General features: G+C 39.6%; 1 protein-coding gene and 1 long non-coding RNA gene across 5 annotated transcripts in view; both read left to right on the forward strand.

Annotated features, from left to right (window-relative positions):
• Positions 1 to 263: 263 nt before the first annotated feature.
• Positions 264 to 21,093, forward strand: part of USP47 (ubiquitin specific peptidase 47) — a 56,059-nt gene continuing 35,229 nt past the window's right edge. The window contains exons 1-5 of one of the 4 annotated variants that reach the window (XM_062620148.1): positions 264 to 407; positions 15,452 to 15,511; positions 18,535 to 18,738; positions 19,588 to 19,704; positions 20,812 to 20,950. In XM_062620148.1, coding sequence (XP_062476132.1) covers positions 369 to 407; positions 15,452 to 15,511; positions 18,535 to 18,738; positions 19,588 to 19,704; positions 20,812 to 20,950 — 559 coding nt within the window. In that variant the 5' untranslated portion in view covers positions 264 to 368. The remainder of the gene's footprint in view (positions 408 to 15,451; positions 15,512 to 18,534; positions 18,739 to 19,587; positions 19,705 to 20,811; positions 20,951 to 21,093) is intronic. The other 3 variants (XM_062620147.1, XM_062620146.1, XM_062620149.1) reach the window with 3 other exon arrangements.
• LOC134164428 (uncharacterized) lies at positions 733 to 3,409 on the forward strand. Its single transcript, XR_009965133.1, has 2 exons — positions 733 to 1,172; positions 2,878 to 3,409. It is a non-coding gene; the product is annotated as an uncharacterized LOC134164428 (long non-coding RNA).

Consider the following 21,093-nt stretch of genomic DNA (forward strand, 5'->3'; position numbering starts at 1 on the left):
GAGGTGCGAAACGCCAGTCGAACACCATCTGCAACTCTGCCCTGACCGCCTGCAGGAATTACATCTACTACACCGCTCCTCATGCTTGGTGTACAACTGCGCACCTCAGCCGAGAAACCCTAATACGCCACCGCCACAGCAAGGCAGACGTGAGGACGGAGTTCAATCGATTCTCGCGAGAGCAGTGCCGGTGGCCATTTTCCCCATTGATTGGCGGCGGCCGCGGGGGGGTGGGGGTTGTGCTGCTGCCCCCACCGGCTGGGGCGGTGGCAGAGGAGGAGGATGAGCTGCTCGCGTTTCCCCGCCTCCCGCGGCTGACGACGACGCTCAGTTCAGCCTGCTGCGGGCTCAGCTCCGCGCCACCGGCCATGGTTCCCAGCGAAGAGAACCAGCTCGTCCCCAAAGAGGTGAGGTGGAGCGGGGCTGGAGCAGGGGGCCTTATACTGGGCGCCGCAGGGGGAGGGGGAGGCGGTGGTAGCGGTCGCCTCCCCCCCCCCCCCTCCCGCTGCGGCTTGCGGGAGGCCCAAGGTGCTGAGGTTGGCCGAGGAGGGGGTGGAGGAGGCCCGACGCGGCCCGGCCTGGCTCGGCTTCACTGCCTCCCTGTGAGGCCTGGCGAGAGGGGGGAAGGGCTCGTCTTTGTGAGGCGGCTGGGCAGCCTTTGGCCCACGGAGGGCCGGGCCGGGGCGAACGGCGGTGCGCAGGGGGAGAAAGGGAGGTTTTTCCATGTGGGCTGGAGTGGAGGAGGCCAGGGCCGAGTCTCGGCTACGCAGGGCCCCGGCGGTGGCCGGAGAGCTGCACCTGTCTGTGGCGGTATGCGGGGAGGCCGGCCTGCGTGGCGCCGGGGCCGGGACGGCGGCGCCTGCGCTGGGCCGCTCGTCGGGCCGCTCCCCGTGTCAGTGATGGTGTGCGGAGCTCTCCGGGAGGGAGGCCTGCGCTCGGGCCGGCAAGGACCAGGGGTCCCTAGTGAGCGACCTCAACGGTGGGGGCAGAGGGAGAGAGCAGGCCTCGGCTTCGAGGCTTGTCTATGGGTGTCCGAGCGCGTCCTCGGTTGAGGGAAAGGGGCCGACGTGCGAAATGGCAGCCGAGGGGGCCGTCGCCGAGTTTGTGGGGCGGCTCCGTGCCTGCCCGTCGCCGGTGCGAAGTGCTGCAGAAAACGGGCGGTAGTGCTTGCGGTGAGTACTGGGGAAAATGTGGGCTGGCTCATCAGGGTGATGAGTTTCCTTTATTGTGGGCCACGCGCCCCTTCCCTGCTGCAGGAAGAAGGGAGAAGGCTTGTTTTTTGCCATAGGCTAAAGATAAGAACCTGCTTGAAAGAGGAAGGCTGAGGCTCTGTCCTGCAGCGATAGGCAAATGACACGTGTCAAGTAAGAGCTGTACTGTTCAGAGGACAGATGTTCAGAACATCTTTGAGTGATGGCGTGAATTATTTGGAAACAGTTATTTGTAGAGTAGTAGTAGCAGAAACTATTTTGTGAGCAAGTACACTTACATGTTCAGCCAACTTTTCAGATGGTTTTACTGTTCTAATAAATTAACCCCTTCCTGTTTTTTTTTGTCAAATGTCAGTGGTTTGTTACCTCTACTTGTTCCATCATGTATTCATACAGGAAGCTTTGTGAGGCAAGGACTTCAATTTTGTAGAGTTTAGCAAAATGGGCAGCTGATCCTTAAGTGGTATCTTTGAGCAGACTGTTGAAACCAGAATTTTAGAAACAAATTTTTGTGTATGGTCTTGTACAGGTAAGTACAGGATGTGTGTAGGACAAAGGTGACTTTACTTGTTTGCTTTCTTAAAATCCTAAGGTTTAAAGAACTATGATAAGACTTTTTACAAGAAGGGGAAATCTCCAGGAACTTCAGACAAGGGATGGAGTGTTAAAAAAAAATATAAAAAAAAACCAATCTCCAAGGGCATAAGACTAAGAGTAGAAGATACTAGCTAGTGTACTGAAATACTTAATTTTAAAACTAAACAAACATGAGGGAAATTGGCAGGAGAAACCTTGTGGTGTTAGTTGTAGTTAACTGGAACTGACAAGGTGATTAATAAAAGCAGCAAGCTGAGGCTGTTTCTTTAGTTATATTTATTAATAGTTTCCCTGTTGGCTTTAAAGTTGTATTCAATATATATGTATGATTCAGATATGTATTTTTAACTGACTCCTTGGGCTAGGATTTTGAATGCACTTTTATCTGTAGGGAGGGGAAGTATGGCTAAAGAAAGATGAATACATGCTGTTATAGATATGGATATCTTAGACACACAGTGTGAAATCTGTAAACTTTGTATATAGATAGCACTAGTGTGAGTTGCTTTTTCTTACCAAATTTTCTTAAGTTCTTTACCCCTGTGCATTCTGTAAGTAAACAAAACTGAACAGACTAGAAGCAAAATCAAATTGAGGAGGAAGAAAAGATTAATTATTGATGTTAAGCCCATCTGGTTAGGTATATTTCTGTTACACTAGAAGTTTAGCTTCAACTTTCCTGGTGTTTTTCAGTATATCCTAATTTCAATTTCAGTGGTGGGAACTTTAACAAATGTTATGCTACAGCATTCACATTAACTCCTTCTGAGATTCAGTAATAGTCTCATTGCAGAGAACGCTGTCAGTTATGGGTAAACAGAATTTTCGAGGTCTCTGAATTCTCAGGAGCCTTCTAAATATTCCTATTATGTCATTCATTTGGAGTTTCAGTTCTGCCCTTTAGGGATGGATAAAGGAGTGTAGTTCATGGGTTTTGTCCCTTCCCAACAGGCTGAGTGCTGTTGCTTGGATAGCTCCCAGTCTTGTGCTGTCTCAAAGACTAAACCAGGGTGTAAACCAGTGTCTGTTAAAAATGAGTACACAGCTGAGTTTTTCATTTGAATTCCAGTGTAAAGGAGCAAGAAGTGCAATACTGTTGCTTCAGGCTGATCTGGGGAATGACTACTCATCTAAAAGAGCAGATGGGAAAAGGAATTTGGTTCTTGTTGACAAGTTCACATGGTGCATGGTAGATATTGTAGTAGGAGATGCTTGTAACATCATCAGCCTCTGTGTTTTAAGAAGAGAAACATAGGTATTATGTTGTTTACAAGTCGTCGGTTTGTGTTTGTATGTACACATATCTGTATGCTGACAGGAGCTCAGATTGCAGTTTTTTAAAGTATATTGTGTGGATTTTTTTCATTAACTTTTGTGAAGAGTAATAGCATGTTTTCATGAATACAAAATACTAGTAGTTTCACTGCCGCACTTAGAGAATCTTTTATTAGTTTCATGAAAACTTTTCTTTCAAATGTTACATAGGTTTAGCTGCATCCGTGCAGTACAGATAATCAGGGCCTCATTATTTTCTCTTGTTCATAACTTTGGCATAAAGTTCTTTTTCATTTGGAACAGATGTATTAAAGCAGTTTCTAATACCCAGTGTTGGTTTTTGTTTTTATATTAAGATTTTTGCCCAGGTTATACAGGCATTGAGTAAATTTGTTCTTGCATCCCTACCACTGCCTAATGTTTTCCCAGCCATTCCTGTAATTGTCTGCCCAGTAATTTGTTATGGTTGGGGCAGTGAGAATCCCTGTTCACTAGATCTGGCGTTCATTGTGAACTGGTCCATGTTCCTTTCCCTTCCAGTCCTCGGTTCCTGTAATTTCTTGATCTGAAAGATGAGTTACTCGTTTAGTTGTCTTTTGTATCCAGAAAAAACCCAGAAGGTGTTGAGTAACATACAGGACGTTGCTGCATGCTGCTAGCGAAAGCTAAGCATGTTCTTTAAAAATTGTTTTGTTGTTAGGTGTCAGTTTCCCCATTAGTCTAGTAAAACCCAGTAACCCTGGGAAGGGGAATACTGTAAGTAAGATAATAATGAAAATAAGAAAAAAATGGTGCTATTAGAAGAGAAAACACTATGGCTGTGTTTCTTAGAGAAGTAGACTTGAAACTTTATGCAAATCTACCCCAAATACAAAGCAGCAGAGTTGTCTAATCAACACAGTTGATGAGAAAGTTAGATGAATGTGTTTGATTACTGGTAACGTAAGTGAACTTTACTAAGACTTTCCTTGAAAATCAGGATGCATCAGAACTTAGTGAATATTGCCCAGAATTGATCAGAGTACAAAAAGTATGTTCTGCCAGAAGGCTTTTGAAGTGTCTGTGCCGCAAACTAAATAAATGCTGTGCAGATTCTTTCTCGGCATGTTCCAGCATAAGCTATCCAAAACTACACCTGTCAGAATAAATATATATGCTTTCTACTTGCTGCCATTACATCAAAGATGATGTTCCAAGTTCTCAGCTAACTAATGTGAGTCTTTTCATCACTACATTAATGAATCCATTTTAATCTTCCGCATTGAACAAATAAAATACATTTCTTGATGGGTATCACACTAACTTCATTAGGAGAGCAGGAATCTGGTTAAGATATTTTGCAATTCTGTTTAGTAAAGGGATGCTGTTATCTTCAGTGCTGATGGAGTCCTTGTTCTTTCATTCATATGTATTAAAAGATTCTACAAGTGGTTACAGCTTGTGTTATTTATCAGTTTTTCCTGTTTGCCTTCTCTTGCGCTGTGTTGTAGAACATAAAGGAATGATTGTGACAAGTAGAGAAACTGACTCCTTTACTGACCAAGAAGATAGTCTGGAAATCAGAGCTAGGAAACAAACAGAAAATCAACCCAGATTTCCACCAAGTTATTTGGTCCTTGCAAACAGGCTCTTTCTGAGTGATATTCAGTAAATTAGTTTGGTGAATGAGGCATGAGAGTAGACTGTAAGATATTTCCCTGCTTCGTTCATCTACCGGGCTTCTCAGTTGCAGTTTAGTTCCACTTGTATGTACATCTGGCTATTTAATCTGTTGTATAAGATAATCGGAATAATTAATAGCACCTTGAAATCATATGGTGTAAAGTTTTTGTCTAAGAGATACCAGCTACCTTAAATGCTAGTAGTTGGTACTTTAAATGCTGCTAGCTAAAGTTATTATTCAGTAGAATAATTAAATAACTAAATAACATCACGTCTCTCCTCCCCCAGGCCGCTCCTTACACTCACACTCTGCTTCAGTAATACATTTAGAACATCACCACAAACAAGAAATGCAGTTTTCTCTAGTGTTTTGTGGGTCACTGGTGATTAATGTTTCCAAATCACACTGTTTTTCAGATTAGTACTGAACTTTTTCTTAATCTGTGAAGTAGTTATCTGGAGGCAGAGAATACTTTAAAGATCTGTCAGTGATATGTTCTATACTCTTTCTTGAACTCAAAATTTCATTAAGCAGGTTTCTAGTTCTTTGTTTGCTGCCATTTTTAAATAAAGCCTGTTTTCTGTTATTTTTAAAATCTGTGGATTTTGACAATGTGGCCTTGCATCATAGGTTTAATATGAATTGTCCCACTGCACAAATAGTGATGAAAATCATTACTATCCAGCTTGCTTTTACTGTTTGAATGATTTGATATTAATACAAGATACTTGCAGAGACTTACTGAAATAGACCATACCTTGACTTTCTGTTACCCTTGACTTGCATGTTTTAGTCTTGTCATAATTAAACTTGGTGGTGTGGTGTATGTGGAGTGTGTTATTTTAAACTTTTTTCTCTGTTTCATTACAGTTGATTTAATACACTAAAATATGTATAGATGTTCATATATCCAGTCACAGCTCTCCACTCTTTCTGTTGTATTTGAAAATACATTGGATTTAATGGAAGAAGCTGAGCGAGAGTTAAGTGTCTAGGAAATTCAGTGATTGAGTTACATGTACACATTCAACCTTTTATTCAGTTTGAAAAAGTTTTAAATTCTTTCGTGAACTCTTAAAGCTGATATTCTGTGTGCTGTTCCTTTGCAAATTAAGATGGCATGCCTTCAGGTGAGCCTCCTATTTAACATTTTGCTATTTTTATTGAACAAAATACTCTAAAACCAATGCCAGTAGTAACTAAAGAACTGATAACTGAATATACTGGGAAGTCTGAAATTTTTTATAAACTTCCAATAAAAGTATAACCAACTTGGTCACGGTTTCAGCCACTGTGAAGTGTGTAGTATTTTCTTTTTTTTCTGCAGTGCTTGACATATAATCAGGTTGCACTGAGCAAATCACAGCATTAACAGATGAAATAACTTCTAAGAAGAACATGTTGGCCATGATCAAAAAAATGAAGATAAACTGGTAAAAATCACTTGAGTCATTTTAATCTTTGGGATTGTGACCACAAGGATACTTTAAGTGCATCTGAAAAATGACAACAGATTATTTTTAGATTGACAGTTCTATGAATAGGTTAGAGCTAGTTACGATGCTTCATGTATCTTCTCAATAATCACATGTGATGAAAGCCTTTTAATGAGGAAGCATAGGGTGGTTGAATGCCCTATAGTTTTGAAGCTGTGTGAGAAATATACTTAGAATTGTAGAATAGTTAGGGTTGGAAAGGATGTTAAGATCATCAAGTTCCAGCTGCCCTGCCATGGGCCTGGACAACTCACACTAAACCATGTCACCCAAGGCTCTGTCCAGCCTGGCCTTGAACACTGCCAGGGATGGAGCATTCACAGCTTCCCTGGGTAGCCCCTTCCAGTGCCTCACCACCCTCACAGTAAAAAACTTCTTCCTTATACCCAGTCTAAACTTCCCCTGTTTAAGTTTGAACCCATTACCCCTTGTCCTATCACTACAGTCCCTAATGAAGAGTTCCTCCCCAGCATCCTTGTAGGCCCCCTTCAGATACTGGAAGGCTGCTATGAGGTTTCCACGCAGCCTTCTCTTCTCCAGACTGAACAGCCCCAACTTTCTCAGCCTGTCTTCATACAGGAGGTGCTCCAGTCCCCTGATCATCCTCGTGGCCCTCCTCTGGACTAGTTCTAACAGTTCCATGTCCTTTTTATGTTGAGGAAACCAGAACTGCACACAATACTCCAAGTGAGGTCTCACGAGAGCAGAGTAGAGGGGCAGGATCACCTCCTTAGACTTGCTGGTCACGCTCTTTTTGATGCAGCCCAGGATACGGTTGGCTTTCTGGGCTGTGAGTGCACACTGCCAGCTTCATGTTAAGTTTCTTATGGACCAACACCCCCAAGTCCTTCTCCTGAGGGCTGCTCTGAATCTCTTCTCTGCCCAACCTGTAGCTGTGCCTGGGATTGCTCCAGCCCAGGTGTGGGACCTTGCACTTGGCATGGTTAAACTTCATCAGGTTGGCATCAGCCCACCTCACAAGCGTGTCAAGGTCCCTCTGGATGGCATTCCTTCCCTCCAGCGTATCAACCGAACCACACAGCTTGGTGTCACCAACAAACTTGCTGAGGGCACACTCAATCCCACTGTCGCTGTCACTGACAAAGATACTGAGCAAGATATACTTGATACACTGTAAAAGTTTTCACAGGTCTGAAAACAGGTGTAAATACCATTTTTTGAAGAGGTCTGGCAGAGTGCTGTAGGAGCTAAAGGACTGAGGCAGGTGTGTTTATTGATTTGTGTATGTATTGTGTTGACATCAGTAACAATCAAGGCATTAAAAAAAAAAACAATTGAAAGTGGTACCTGTATTTACTAAATAGAGTATTTTCATCAATTAACATGGGAAAATTATCTGTGTCCTTCCTTGTATATACCTTGTAGTATCTGTACCTTCTGTGGTGGCACTGTGCTTTTGTTCTGTGTTCTCCCTAGAGCCCTTTGCTGTAGTGGTAGCGATAGAGTTTATGTCCAGGCTTCATGGGTGCTTAGGTTCCTAACTTATATCATTCGTTCTGTGGAGCATTGCTAGAGAACTACACAAGGAATCCCTGCTGACTCCCCTTAATATCCAGTGTAAACCTCCCTGATGCAATTTGAGGCCATCTCCTCTTGTCCTGTTGTTGCTATCCAGCAGCAGGTGGACAGTTTAAAGTAAACCTTCATTTCAAAATTGTCCAAAAAGAGAAAACTTTCAATTTTTGTTCAGATTCTAATTTGTGTTTATGCGAACACTGCATTTCTAACTTGGGCTGGCAGAAAGTCCTTTATAATATTAGCAGCATATATAAATGTTTATAAAAAGTTCATTGTAGTTCCATTCTTGAAGGAACGGTGGGCAAATGTGAAAGCACATTCGCTGCTTCTGTCACCCTCCATGGAAAACAAATTATGTGATTATAGGTTTATATATAAAAGTAAGAAGTTTAGTTTTGGTTTTTTAAGAAAAGGAGCGTGGCGATTAAGAAGGTGGGGAGAGATGATGCAGTCTCTATAAAGATGAGGCTGTTTCCGATCTGAATATAAAGTTTGTAATGTAATGAATGTCTAGAGGTTGGCAGATAGTTTGCAAATACAGGGAACTTCATTTAATCCTCACAATTATTATACTCTGGTTACAAAACCTCTTGGAAATCAAACAATTCTGGGTTATAGGATGAAAGAAAATACCATCAGTTGAAATTACAACCTTTAAGAAAGAGTCAAATACGCAAAATGTCTGGTCGTTTAAACTATTTAGATTTTAAAACTCAATCTGTTGCTACTGTGTTCTTTGTTACCCCTTAATTTAATAACAGGAAACTGTTAAGACTACTTGTGTCATCTGTAGGCATGACCAGGAAATATTTGTACTCTTCGTTACTGACAGTTGCTACAGTAATTTTTTTTTTTTTTTTTTTTAAAGGAAGTCATTAACCTTGAATCACCTTAATTTACCATATTTAAAAAAACATTAGGAGATAGGTGTAAGAAGACTGGCTCTTCAAAACTTTCTAAAGAGAAACATTTTAAGTCTTTTGAAGTACAGAACTTGGATGGAAAATAGCCTCTGTAAAACTGAAGAGTAAATGTTTTGATCCCTAGTTCAGCTGTTTCCAGACACACGCTCTCCCAGTGTGTCTGTCATTTTCTGTAGTCTTTTGAACACCCTGAATACAGGCACTTATTTCTGGCCCTATACGAACTCTTTTTCTGGTTGTCATTCTTTTATAAATGCTTTAACCCAGTAATCCACAGTAGCAGGAACAGACTCTGAAAGGTAAACACTAGCCTCATAACATACTCTTTGTTTCTTGGGCATAATGTTATTTTTGGACATACTTAGAAAGTTAGCGATATTAGCCTTTTATAAAAATGATTTGTCTGTATGCATTATACAGGAGTGACAGTTAACAGCTGGCATGCAAATCTATTTCAGTGAGGTGTCAAACACTTCTGTGAATTTTTTAAAATTAAAATGTTAGCATTTCTGAGGTGGGGTGGTCTTTGAAAACAGCAGATGAACCTTTTATCTCCATGGGGCAGAGAAAAGAGTAAAACATGTACCCCTTTTTCCAAAAGGAGCAAGATCGCAGAGGTCCAGAATTGTATTTTGTGCCTCTTCTCCTTTCTGCATTAGGTCATCCACTATAGGACAACATTTTTAGGGTTCACTTAGGCCATTAGTGAACCCCGTATGGCCCTTGCCTTCTTTCATGGTCTGGAGCAGTTATCCTGCATCTACAGCAGGCTGGAAAATGGAGTGAGCATGGCGTGAGTGTGAAAACAATAGCATTGCCACAGTAATGACACTTCTTGCACTTCTTATGATTGGACCAGATGATCCTTAAGGTCCCTTTCAGCCTGGTATTATATATTGTGTGATTCTTGGCCATTCAAGGTAGAAGGGGGGGTTAATCCTCTTGTTCTCTGAGCAGCAATGACATATAGAGAGACTCATCATAAGGATGGAGGGTGTCATTTCAGTCATTCAGGAAACCAATGAAAGTTGCAGTATGTCCAAGGTGGTGTTAGTAATTGAAGTACTAGTCCATATAATACATGCTTTTAAAATACTCCTCCTCTGCAGGGACTGTTATATCACTTGGTCCTTTTCCAGGAGAATTGGGGATTCTGTTGAGAAGCTGGAGGACTGACTCAGGTTAAAGCTAACTCCCTGAAAAACCAACCAGAAATGATTAATTTTAAGAAGGGATAAGTATCTGAGCCCTCTCAACATGTAGTTGCATGACCATTTGTGCCAGCACAAGAAAGGGGACAGTGTTGGGGTGGAAATAACCAGGTGGAGCAAGATAACTACTTCTGGCAGCAGCTGCAGCTATTCAAGATTTAACTGCTTGTATAACTGAAACATTGCCATGTTCAGAGTTTTTAGACCTCTGTGTATGTATGAAGTGTTGTTAGTAACCTGTCAATTCATCAATCTTACATGCTGAACTGCCAGAATACATAGGTATGCTTATGTAATTGTATAGAATCATAGAATAGTTAGGGTTGGAAAGGACCTTAAGATTATCTAGTTCCAACTCCCCTGCCATGGGCTGGGGCACCTCACACTAAACCATCTCACCCAAGGCTCTGTCCAGCCTGGCTTTGAACACCACCAGGGATGGAGCACTCATAGCTTCCCTGGGCAACCCATTCCAGTGCCTCACCAGCCTTACAGTAAAGAACTTCCTTATATCCAATCTAAACTTCCCCTGTTTAAGTTTGAACCCGTTACCCCTTGTCCTGTCACTACAGAGCCTAATGAAGAGTCTTTCCCCAGCATTCTTATAGGCTGCCTTCAGATGCTGCTTATGAGGTCTCCACGCAGCCTTCTCTTTTCCAGGCTGAACAGCCCCAACTTTCTCAGGCTGTCTTCATATGGGAGGTGCTTCAGCCCCCTGATCATCCTTGTGGCCTTCCTCTGGATTTGTTTCAACAGTTCCATGTCCTTTTAATGTTGAGGACACCAGAACTGCACACAATACTCCAGGTGAGGTCTCACAAGAGCAGAGTAAAGGGGCAGGATCACCTCCTTCGACCTGCTGGTCATGCTTCTTTTGATGCAGCCTAGGATACGGTTGGCTTTCTGGGCTGTGAGCGCACACTGAAGCTGGCTCATGTTCATTTTCTCATTGAGCAACACCCCCAGGTTCTTCTCCTGAGGGCTGCTCTGAATCTCTTCACTGCACAACCTGTAGCTGTGCCTGGGATTGCTCCAGCCCAGGTGTGGGACCTTGCACTTGGCATGGTTAAACTTCATGAGGTTGGCATCAGCCCACCTCACAAGCGTGTCAAGGTCCCTCTGGATGGCATTCCTTCCCTCCAGCATATCAACCGAACCACACTGCTTGGTGTCATTGGCAGGCTTGCTGAGGGCACACTCAGTCCCGCTGTCCATGTCAGTGACAAAGATGTTAAACAAGATCAGTCCCAACACCGATCCCTGAGGGACACCACTCATTACTGGTCTCCAGCAGGACATTGAGCCATTGACCACAACTCTTTGCGTGTAGCCATCCAGCCAGGTCTTTATCCACCAAGTGGTCCGTCCATCAAATAGATGTCTCTCCAATTTAGAGGCAAGGATGTCGTGTGGGACAGTGTCGAATGCTTTGCAGAAGTCCAGGTAGATGACATCAACTGCTCTACCCCTGTCCATCAGTTTTGTAGCCCCATCATAGAAGGCCACCAGATTGGTCAGGCAGGATTTCCCCTTAGTGAAGCCATGCTGGCTGTCACCAAGCAGCTTGTTTTTCATGTGCTTTAGCATGCCTTCCAGGAGAATCTGCTTCATGATCCTGCCAGGCACAGAGGTGAGCACAGAGGTGAGACTGACTGGTTTGTTATTCCCTGGGTCATCAGTTTTCCCCTTCTTGAAAATGGGGGTTATATTTGCCTTTTTCCAGTCATCGGGAACTTCACCTGACTGCCATGATTTTTCAAATATGATGGACAGATATAAAGATATCATAATTATTTTTTAATTGCAGTGGTCCTAATGGAAGTATCTCATTCAGGCATCAATTTTGTTCTTTTAAAGTATGTCAAATTCTAGAAGGGATAGGCTGAGAGTTGAAACAAACTTCACTTGAACTGTAATTAATATCTGAATGTTTCTATTCAATGATTCTTCAGAAGTAAAAGGTAAAAATGCAGCCTACTTTTTTGTGATTGAAGCTACCGAATTCTGCTTTATACTTGTAGTTGCTGGAAATGTGCACCCAGTTAGACAGACTTGGAATGTCCATCCCAAAGTGTGACCAGCAGTAATGTGATAGGCAGTAGTCACTTGTGTGCGTCTTGTATGGTAGTATTGCTGAAGGCACATGAAGCTTGAGAATTGCTGTCATAGGCTTAGTAATCCAAGTAGTTTTATGAATGTAAGCATAATGTCTCTCATTGCCATTTGCTGCTGATCCCATTTTCTTCCCTCTCTATTGCAGTGTTTTGTGAGAATTATTTATAGGGTGTGGACATGTAGGAACTTTTCTGCTGGTGATCAGTTTAAGTCTCAGCAGGCCATTAACTTAGCAGTCAAACCGCACACATCTGTTATTCAGACTCTTGACCTGAAACTTGTGATTTTACTTGTGATTCATGCTGTTCGTATTTTTGCCTGTTGGAAGTAGTGTGACTTGGAAACATTGGGTAGAATCAACATGAAGTTTGAACTTGGCTTTAGACTTCACTTGAAATTTCTGAAAATAATTTTATGAAAGGACTGAAGCAGGAGTTAAAATCGTGGGAGAATCTTGCATCATGTGAATGTAATATGTTTGTAGTGGTTTGTCCTCATATGGTTAGTAAAATGCTGCTGTAGGATTTCAGTGAATTCACTGATTTAGAACTGAGAAATAACAAGCCACATCTAAATGCAGTTTTAAACCCACTACAGTTCTGCATTTGAATGTTGTTTTGACAGATCTATTAACGCTTATTTTTTTGTTCCTCTATTTTCAACAAATATGGTTGAACGTATATGGTCAAAGCTAATGTCTCAGTCTTGCAGATGGCACTAACACCAATGCTTCCTTTGTTAGTGTATACCGAATTACAGCTTGAATTCCTTCAGTCCCTGATAGGCTTTATGCTATGATATGCTTTAAACTGTGGAACATAGACATGCAGATCTTTCATGTAAAATGATGAAAATTACTTTTTAGAAAGTTAAATTTGGTAAATGCCTGTGTAAAATGGCCCCCTCAAATGTCTGCTTAGGTCAGACCTGTGTGTTGATTGCATGTTTGTATTATAAAGAGTCTTTTGCAAGTCTGGTTCAACACATAATCAGAAATCTACATGCAGGTTTAGGTCTGTCATTGCCTTTCTAGAAATGGTGAGAGTGTAAAAGATTGAGAGACTTGGGATGAAAGTGTCAATATTTCAATATTTTAAAAAGGTTAACATTTGAAATTGCTTAAGAAGACTTCTGTGGTAAAATAATCATAGGATGATTTCCTAACTTGTAGCCTTAAGCAGCAGTCTGCATTTGCTTTTTCAGATGCTTATGGAGTTGAGGGTCTGCAGCTTACTTTACTAAGCTGCTGGTGGCATGTGACCTATATCATGGTATGGTGAAGTAACAACATCTGGCTTTGAGGACTTCTCATGGGTACAGAACAGATGTACTTGCTACCTGATTAGTTGCTCTTACCTCTTCTGAGGAAAAGGCAATAGGATATTTTTGTATGTACCTGTGGATACCATGTGTATGTCAGTTTGAAACCCTTGAACTATATAGTTAATGTGCTCAACTATTTTGTGAGTTGTAATAAATAATTAAGTTGGTGAATTCCAGAGTAATTTTTATCAGAGTGAAGTTTCATGTATATTGGGATCTTTAGTCTCTTAATTGCACTTTAAAGCATAAATACCTGTGGTGAAAGGAGATTTTTTTTGTAACTTGTAGAGTTAAACTGGTGGTTGTTGTAAAGTGTATTCATAGAGTGGTAGAGTGACTGCTTTAATTGAAAAGTAGGGAATGCTGCATTTAAGATTGACATGTCTCTGTGTGATTGTGTAGTTTGTCTTGTCAGAGCACCTAAAGACTCTTAGTTACTTCTAAAATTCCTGAATCACATAAACAGTATCATGCACAAGTTTGATTTGTTTGTGTTACATGGAATATTGAAAACCAGCCTTGCCAGTCAGAATTTGCTGAGAGTGAAATAACTCTTGAAAATCTTCCAGCAATCTTTTACTGAGAAATCAAGAGCTGGGAACACAGGACAAGAGAATTCTTATAGAAGAAGCAACCTGTCAGTGTTTCTGCCCAGTTAAGGTGATGCCTGGAGCCTGTCCTCCCTTCCACCCTCCTGCAGTCACTGAGTAAAATAACACATCTGAAAATTACACATACCCCTGTGTATACTGGACTTAATTTGTCTGTCTCAGGAGAGAATGAATTCAGGATTAAGTAAGGCCTCTTTGGAGGCACTGATTACAAGGAAAATAGGAAGACTTAAATCTTTAGACAGGACAATATACTTGATGAGTATCATAAAATTATAAATTGGCAGTTTCAAAATCATGCTTCCAGGACTCTCATAACCTTTAAGTCACTGTAGCAAAATGTATGTAACTTTCAATTGAGAGCAGGTAAAACTAATAAGCAGCAAAACATTCACGTTGTGGTGGTGGTTGTTTTCTGGTTTGTCTTCTTGGTTTGTGTTTTTCTTTTAATTCTTAAAACCTCTGTCAAATCTGAAATTGCAGACTGGTGTGTAAAAAAACCAATTGATAGGTACAATTACTAATCTGGGATCATTGAAACTTCCAAAACCGAAACGCAAAGAAAGAAATCTCACCTTATGTGTCATCCTGCTTAGAAGTTAAATGCAGTGGTCTAATTTGGGCTTTTTTTGTAGGTCATTTAGTGGGGCAAACAGGGCACGTCAGTAAAGATTATGTCAGTGTCTATGTTTTGATAGTTTTGTCTGAGGGCGCAGTTAAAGAAATTTGGGAAACAGCAATGATGTTATTAGCATCTTCATTCTCGCTTCCTGTTTTTCCTTTCTGGAAAAGTGCAGTGCTTCAGATTCAGAAACTAGTTAATTTGATGTTCGTCCATAGTCAGAAAAACTGTTTTATACAGGTAATGTTTATGGTTGTGTTTTTGAGGTACAACAGAGGTATTAAGGCAAGCTTTCTTTAGGAATATTAGGAGTAAGAAAAGTCAGTAACTTCGTCTCTTGCTTACCTTCAGCTGCATACTTCATAATGAGTTGATATTAAGAAAAACCTTCCTGCAGGAAATAGGCAGGAAGAAACAGTTTCATTCAAAACTGGATAGCTTCATAATGTGTAAGTGCAATAATAAACTACATGATTTTTATGCTAATCTTGTGCTTGAGCCATTTGAGGTAAAATATTTAGCTTTGTCTGGAGGGCTCTTCAAATACAGTGAAGGAATTTGTTAGTATGAATTTGTATCTTGAATTGTTGTTTACATTTTCTTATCTACTCATTTTTTACTCTATGAAGTAGTCTGTCATGTATTACAACTTAACTTTGTATGTAACACTGCTCCTATGGTAATTTAAATGTTAAAATAATGGGCACTTGTTAGAATATTTGAAGGGTTTTCCCTTAAAAGTTACTCTGTAAATGGTGGTTTCAAACTTGGTAATACTGTTTTACTTATAAAACTGACTATGGAAAAAAAAGTCAGTTTACTACTTTAAAGGATTGACTTGTTAATTTTTTTTTATATACTGTAGGATATGTTTTGGAGTTGCAGACAAAGTATATTTGCTGAAATGAAGAAGAAATTTTCACAGGTAGACAGATGACATGAACTTTATAAAATAACCAAGATACATAGTAACAGCATGATGGTGTAGCTTTTGGTTATTTCGTAGCATGAGCATGTTTTTGAATACAAAGCTTGTGTATGTTTTAAATGCAGACTTAACAGTAGACGCTCCAAATTGAGTATGTGTTTACACGCTTTTATGCTGGTGTGTGGGCTTTTAATTAAAATTGTGTAGCTGTCATAATGTTAATCATTACATAATCTGATATATTAAATTTTGTGTTGACTTTGCAGGCTCAGTTTGATAACAGCCTGTCAAAATAATTTTAAGGTCTATTACTGACCAGTATTGCCTTTTAGGCTGTTTTTATAGTAAAGTAGCCCCAAAGGAGATGTTTGCATTGTTGTCTGATAGTTCAGGTGGTATATGTGAATACTTGCCATGACTTGGAATGAGGTTATTTTTGCTTCATCTCTTTACTATGAACAACTTGAAGCAGTGGCAGAACAAGTGATGGCTTAATACCCTTTGCTATACTAACCTTGAGTTAAACCAGTTCAGTCTGTGAGAATTACATCTGTGAACAAGGAAGAGAGGATTTGTTTGACACAGAACATCCAGCAACCCAACCAGCAAATCTTCTGTAATTTGTTTGCTTAATGTTACTTCCTTCCATCAGATATTGTGTGTCTTATTATTTCTGTAGCAACTCCAATGTAAATCACCACTGATTCACTATCAAAGGTGATGGAGAAAGTGTGAGTAGGAGGAATTAAACTTATAGGTACCTTCTGCAGAGAGGAGGTAGGGGGGGAGTTAAGGTGCTGGTTATGTAAGGGCGGTAGGACAACAAGGAATTGAGTCTCTGAGAACTTCTATTCCTGACATGCTTGTATACAGTAGCAGCTCAAGTTGTAGGATCGGTACAAAATTAGTGTGAGAATAATGAAATCTGAGTTAACTTACATATTTTGCTAGATGAAGCTATATGAATAGTAGCAAATGCCTTTTGATCTCTCCGCACTGTGGGAGGGTGGGCTTGCACCAAAGCAAACCTCTACTGTTGCTGGGGGATCTGAGTCCTAAGTGTAGGTTGATCGTATGAGGGGTTTAGGTGCTGCTTGTCTTCTCCAGAAAAATCAAGAAAATAGACCCCTGAGTGAGCTTCATCTTCTCTTTTATAACCACACAATGAAAGAAAAAAATTGTGTGCTTGTTGTTTAGCCAGAAAAACTCAATAAAATTGAAAAATGAAGCTGAGCTGGGAAATATAAAGCAAAGAACCCAGGAAAACATAATCACTGGTGAAATTTAAGTGTAGTTTATTCAAGTAAAGCTCTCTGTCTCCCTGTTGATGAAAGTGAGGAAATAATACGTCAAATTGACTTCTGAATTGTGGTGTTTGTTTTTTTTGTTTTGTTTTGTTTTCTTAATGTGTGGTTAATGTTTCAGGAATAATTTTATCTGTTGTCTTGGAAAGTAGTTCATAAGCCTAAAATTCTCTAGTAGGGGTTAAATGTATGAAGATGCAGTGTTGTAGATTTGCTGGAAATGGTGCCTTGAATCTTTCTGAGCATGCAGCTACTGAAGATTTCTACACGGGACGTTAGATTTTATAAACTAGCAGAAACTGGACTTCGAAGTCTTAAGAAGAATCACAGTCTAAAGCAAACTAACATAATGTAGCTTGGGAGGGGTGTTATTTTTCCTTCTCTGACAACTTTTTTTTTTCTGATGATGGTCAGAGTAGAAGCTGCAGTTGCCTAGCTTTGTAGTTTATAGTTGTATGAAGACTGTCAGCTGATCTTGAAATCTTGTAAAATGAAGAGATGCAGCACTGGCTAGGATGTTTTTATACAATGGAGATGGAAAGGCTTTCATGAAGTACTATACCACTTCTGTGGTAGTCATCTTTGTTGTGAGTTTGGTTGTGTAGAAATAAAGGGATGCTTAAGTTGTTTAGATATTCTTTGCAGTTCTTTATTCTCCAGAAGATGCTTATGACATGGCTTACAGTTTTAGTGTGAACACAGTTCTTGCTGTTTCCTAGTGTTTTTATCCACTGAAAATCATGCATATTGCATGTATTTTTTTTGCCGCCTACATTATGTGCTCTCTGGCTGTGAACTGAGATTTGGGTGCTTTGTGTGTTGCAAGTTGAAAAGGCTAAGTCCCTGGGGACTAATACTTCCTTTTACTGACCTGATACTTTCATGTGTGACCTGTATTTAAATATTAGTTATTCCTTACTGTTCTACAGCTTTGGATAATTGCGAGAATTAATTGTTTGTGCTGACATCTTTGTCTTCCTGGATTTCCAGTTTTGGAAGGTGTTGGGAAAATGTAATTTTCTTGAGTTACCTGGGTCCATAAAATTTTAGTACTAATCATTGCTACCTTCATTCAAGATTGTGACTTTTTTTTTTGGTATTTGAGGTATATTGAAATTGCTGTTTAAAATCACTTTATTTTGTCTAGTAGCCATTTGGCAACATTAATTTTCTTTGTTCAGGCAGAAGAATTTCTCCTGTGATTCATGCAGCAGTGGATTTAGTAGAAGAAAGTTGGTGGCTTGGTTGCTATTTGTTTAATGGTCAGCTTCCAAGATTATTTGGAAGCTTGCAGATCTGGTTTGCTTTCCTAAAAATCACAAAAGGTGAACTTCTACCTCAGCAGGATTTATGATCATGTCAAAGCAAAATATGAGCTTGAAGTGATGATGTGAAAGCCTCTTCCTCCTGTGAAGCAGTTTTCTGTCTGCTTACTGGCTGAAATTCTATGCAGAACTTGAGCAGTTTATCTCTCTACAAAGTGATCCACCCATACAAATTCCTTCTTTAAAAACAGAGCTTGTTTTTACATGTGTTTTCCAAAATTGGAAGGTTCTAATTTTCTTATGCTTGCTTTGAAAAATAAAACTCCAGATTTAGGATCTTCAGGTTCTAAAAGTATACTGCATTTTGTAGGTGAAGTCTTGTTTTGATTTTTCAACTAAAGTCCAAAATGTGTTAACTTTACTCATGAATTGGTGCCTGTTGTCATTTCAGGTGGAAAGTGCAGCTGAGGAACCCAGGGTACTGTGTATAATACAAGATACCACAAATTCCAAGACAGTGAATGAGCGTGTTACATTGAACCTGCCAGCTTCCACACCACTTAAAAGGCTGTTTGAAGATGTGGCTTTAAAAGTGGGCTATGTGAATGGAACTTTTGATTTAATGTGGGGGATTGGAGACAGTGTAAATGATACGGTATGGCAAAAGTGCTTTTTATTTTCTCTTGAAAGCAAACATTTGAATCTTCACATTAGAGAAAGGTGCTACCTGTATTGCTTAGTGCTCGTTTAATTCCTGTAAAAATCTGTTCTCATTGAAGTCCCATAAAAATTTGTAGTAGGTGCATCAGACAAACACCAGTATTTTGATTTGGATGAATTTTATTGTGTTATATCTGCATTTTAGTTTCAAAGTGTGCTCTTAATTGATATGTGTTTAATCATTAAACAAAAGAAACTAATATGGTCATTCAGATGTTTCCTGTGGTCTTGTTTGAGAAATGTTTTATTGTGTAGTGACTTTCAATGTTTTGTACCCATTTTAATTTATTATATGCGAAAAGTATGATTAGTATCACACCTGTGCTTTATTGTGAATTGGTGTTGGTTTTAGTTAATACGATTTCTATAGATACACCTAGAAAACTTTGTAAGATTCTTAAGAAATAGATCTTTATTTCAGGTCATGTTTATGCTTGCTGAAAGTATATTTCTGTTGTTTAAAAATAAAGTGTATGCAAGCTATATAGGACATTAGATGTTACTGACGTTCTACAAGAAACTTGCAGACCAGTGTCTTAACTCCTGAGTAGGTAAACCAATTTCTGAGGATGACACTATATCGTAATACCTAATTTATACCATTTGTTAAACTGTTCCCAAGTTCTTTCAGTATTAATGATGGCTATATTTATAATGGGTAGTTAGTTATTTTCATTTCATCTTAGTGTGTCAAAAGCTATTTAAAGCACTGTACTCGTACGGAATCTGTGTGTTTTAGATCTCTTAAAAAAGAAGTTTTGTTTGCCCCCCTTTTTTTTTTTAGCAGGCTCCACTAGATCAAAACAGTGAAAAAACTGTTCTTGATGCTGGTTTTGAGCCAGGGAAGAAGAACTTTCTGCATTTGACAGAAAAAGATGGTGAGCAGCCTCATATAATGCCGGTAAGTCAAATTGTTGTGTAAGCTGTACTGTTGCGAGGGGGGTGGGGAGAGATATATGTTCTGTGAATTGCTCTTGTGAGCTCAGAAAATGAAATAAAATTGGGCTGTAAAAAAGGGTCTTCAGGAGCCTTCTCAACAGACTTTTAGACTACTATTTTATGCTTCTAGGTTTCTCCCGAGTAGGCCCAGTTCCATTAGTAATGATTTGCTGTAACTTCTTATTCATGCTTGTCAAATATTTACGTAATGCTTGCTGTGAGTAATGTTCTAGGGTTATATAATTAATTAATCTTTGACATGTTTAGAGATAAGTCTTAACATTACAGGTTTAATCATACACCTAATCCTTTTCCTCTGGGTGTTTCAAAGCAATATTAGGTCACTGTGACAGGATTCTCAGAAGCGGCAGTCTTCTATCAACAGCAGTTACCCTCTTTCAAATTTACCCTTAAGGGGAAAAAAAACACAAGAGTTGTCAGTATTGCTACAAGCAACTGTCTGGCATTAAAAAAAAATCTTGAAATTTCCTGTTTCTCAAATACATGATGCAGTGAAAGATAAACACAGCTGCAGTTTACTTAAGGATTGGATAGACTAATGATATATTAAGATTTACTATTACCTCTCATGTCAGCAAAATGCTGCCTACTTAGCTTTAGCCTTTGTTATGGGTTTAATTATATAAAAGGGGAAAAAAAACCCTTGTTTAAATAATTGTGCGCAAAATCAGAATTTGCATGTGATTCTGAAAGACTATTGTAATTTTTATATCTGAAAAAAAATCTCATTCTGTATTTCAGTGTGGAAAAAGTAGGAGATACTGAATTGCAGACTTGCTTGTTTTATGTATTATAATACTGTATTTGATTATACAGTATTCTAAAGGGCATTTGCTTCCCCTGATTCAAAGAACGATTTCTCAAGGTTTAAAATGTGGAAGAGCAGAATGAAAGCTACACAAGCAACTGTTTATCTGCAAGTTTGTAAAATTTGTGTGATATGCTTAGCAAAACTGATTTCTTAGCCGTGAGAGAAGGTAAAATTTGTAGTTGCTTCAGTAAAAATTTGTCTAATTTTTGCATAAACCCAGTGTATTTATGTTTTCAGGAGGAGTCTGGTACAACGGATGACAGTGCACAAGATAGATTTATAGGCCCACTTCCAAGAGAGGGCTCTGTTGGCTGTACCAGTGACTATGTCAGTCAAAGCTATTCTTATTCTTCAGTCCTGAGCAAATCAGAGACAGGTATAGTGTTCTATTATAAAGGCAATGCTGATTTGTGATTATTTTAGCATATTTTGAAATAGCAGCACCAAGATTTTTGAAATAAATTGCAAATTACTTAAAAAAAATCCACATCAGTTCTATGTTTTCTACGATATTCTCAT

The sequence above is a fragment of the Pezoporus occidentalis genome, unplaced genomic scaffold (genome assembly GCF_034315485.1).
Source record: "Pezoporus occidentalis ecotype Australia unplaced genomic scaffold, CSIRO_AGI_Poc_V1 ctg22, whole genome shotgun sequence".
Taxonomy (NCBI): Eukaryota; Metazoa; Chordata; class Aves; order Psittaciformes; family Psittacidae; genus Pezoporus; species Pezoporus occidentalis.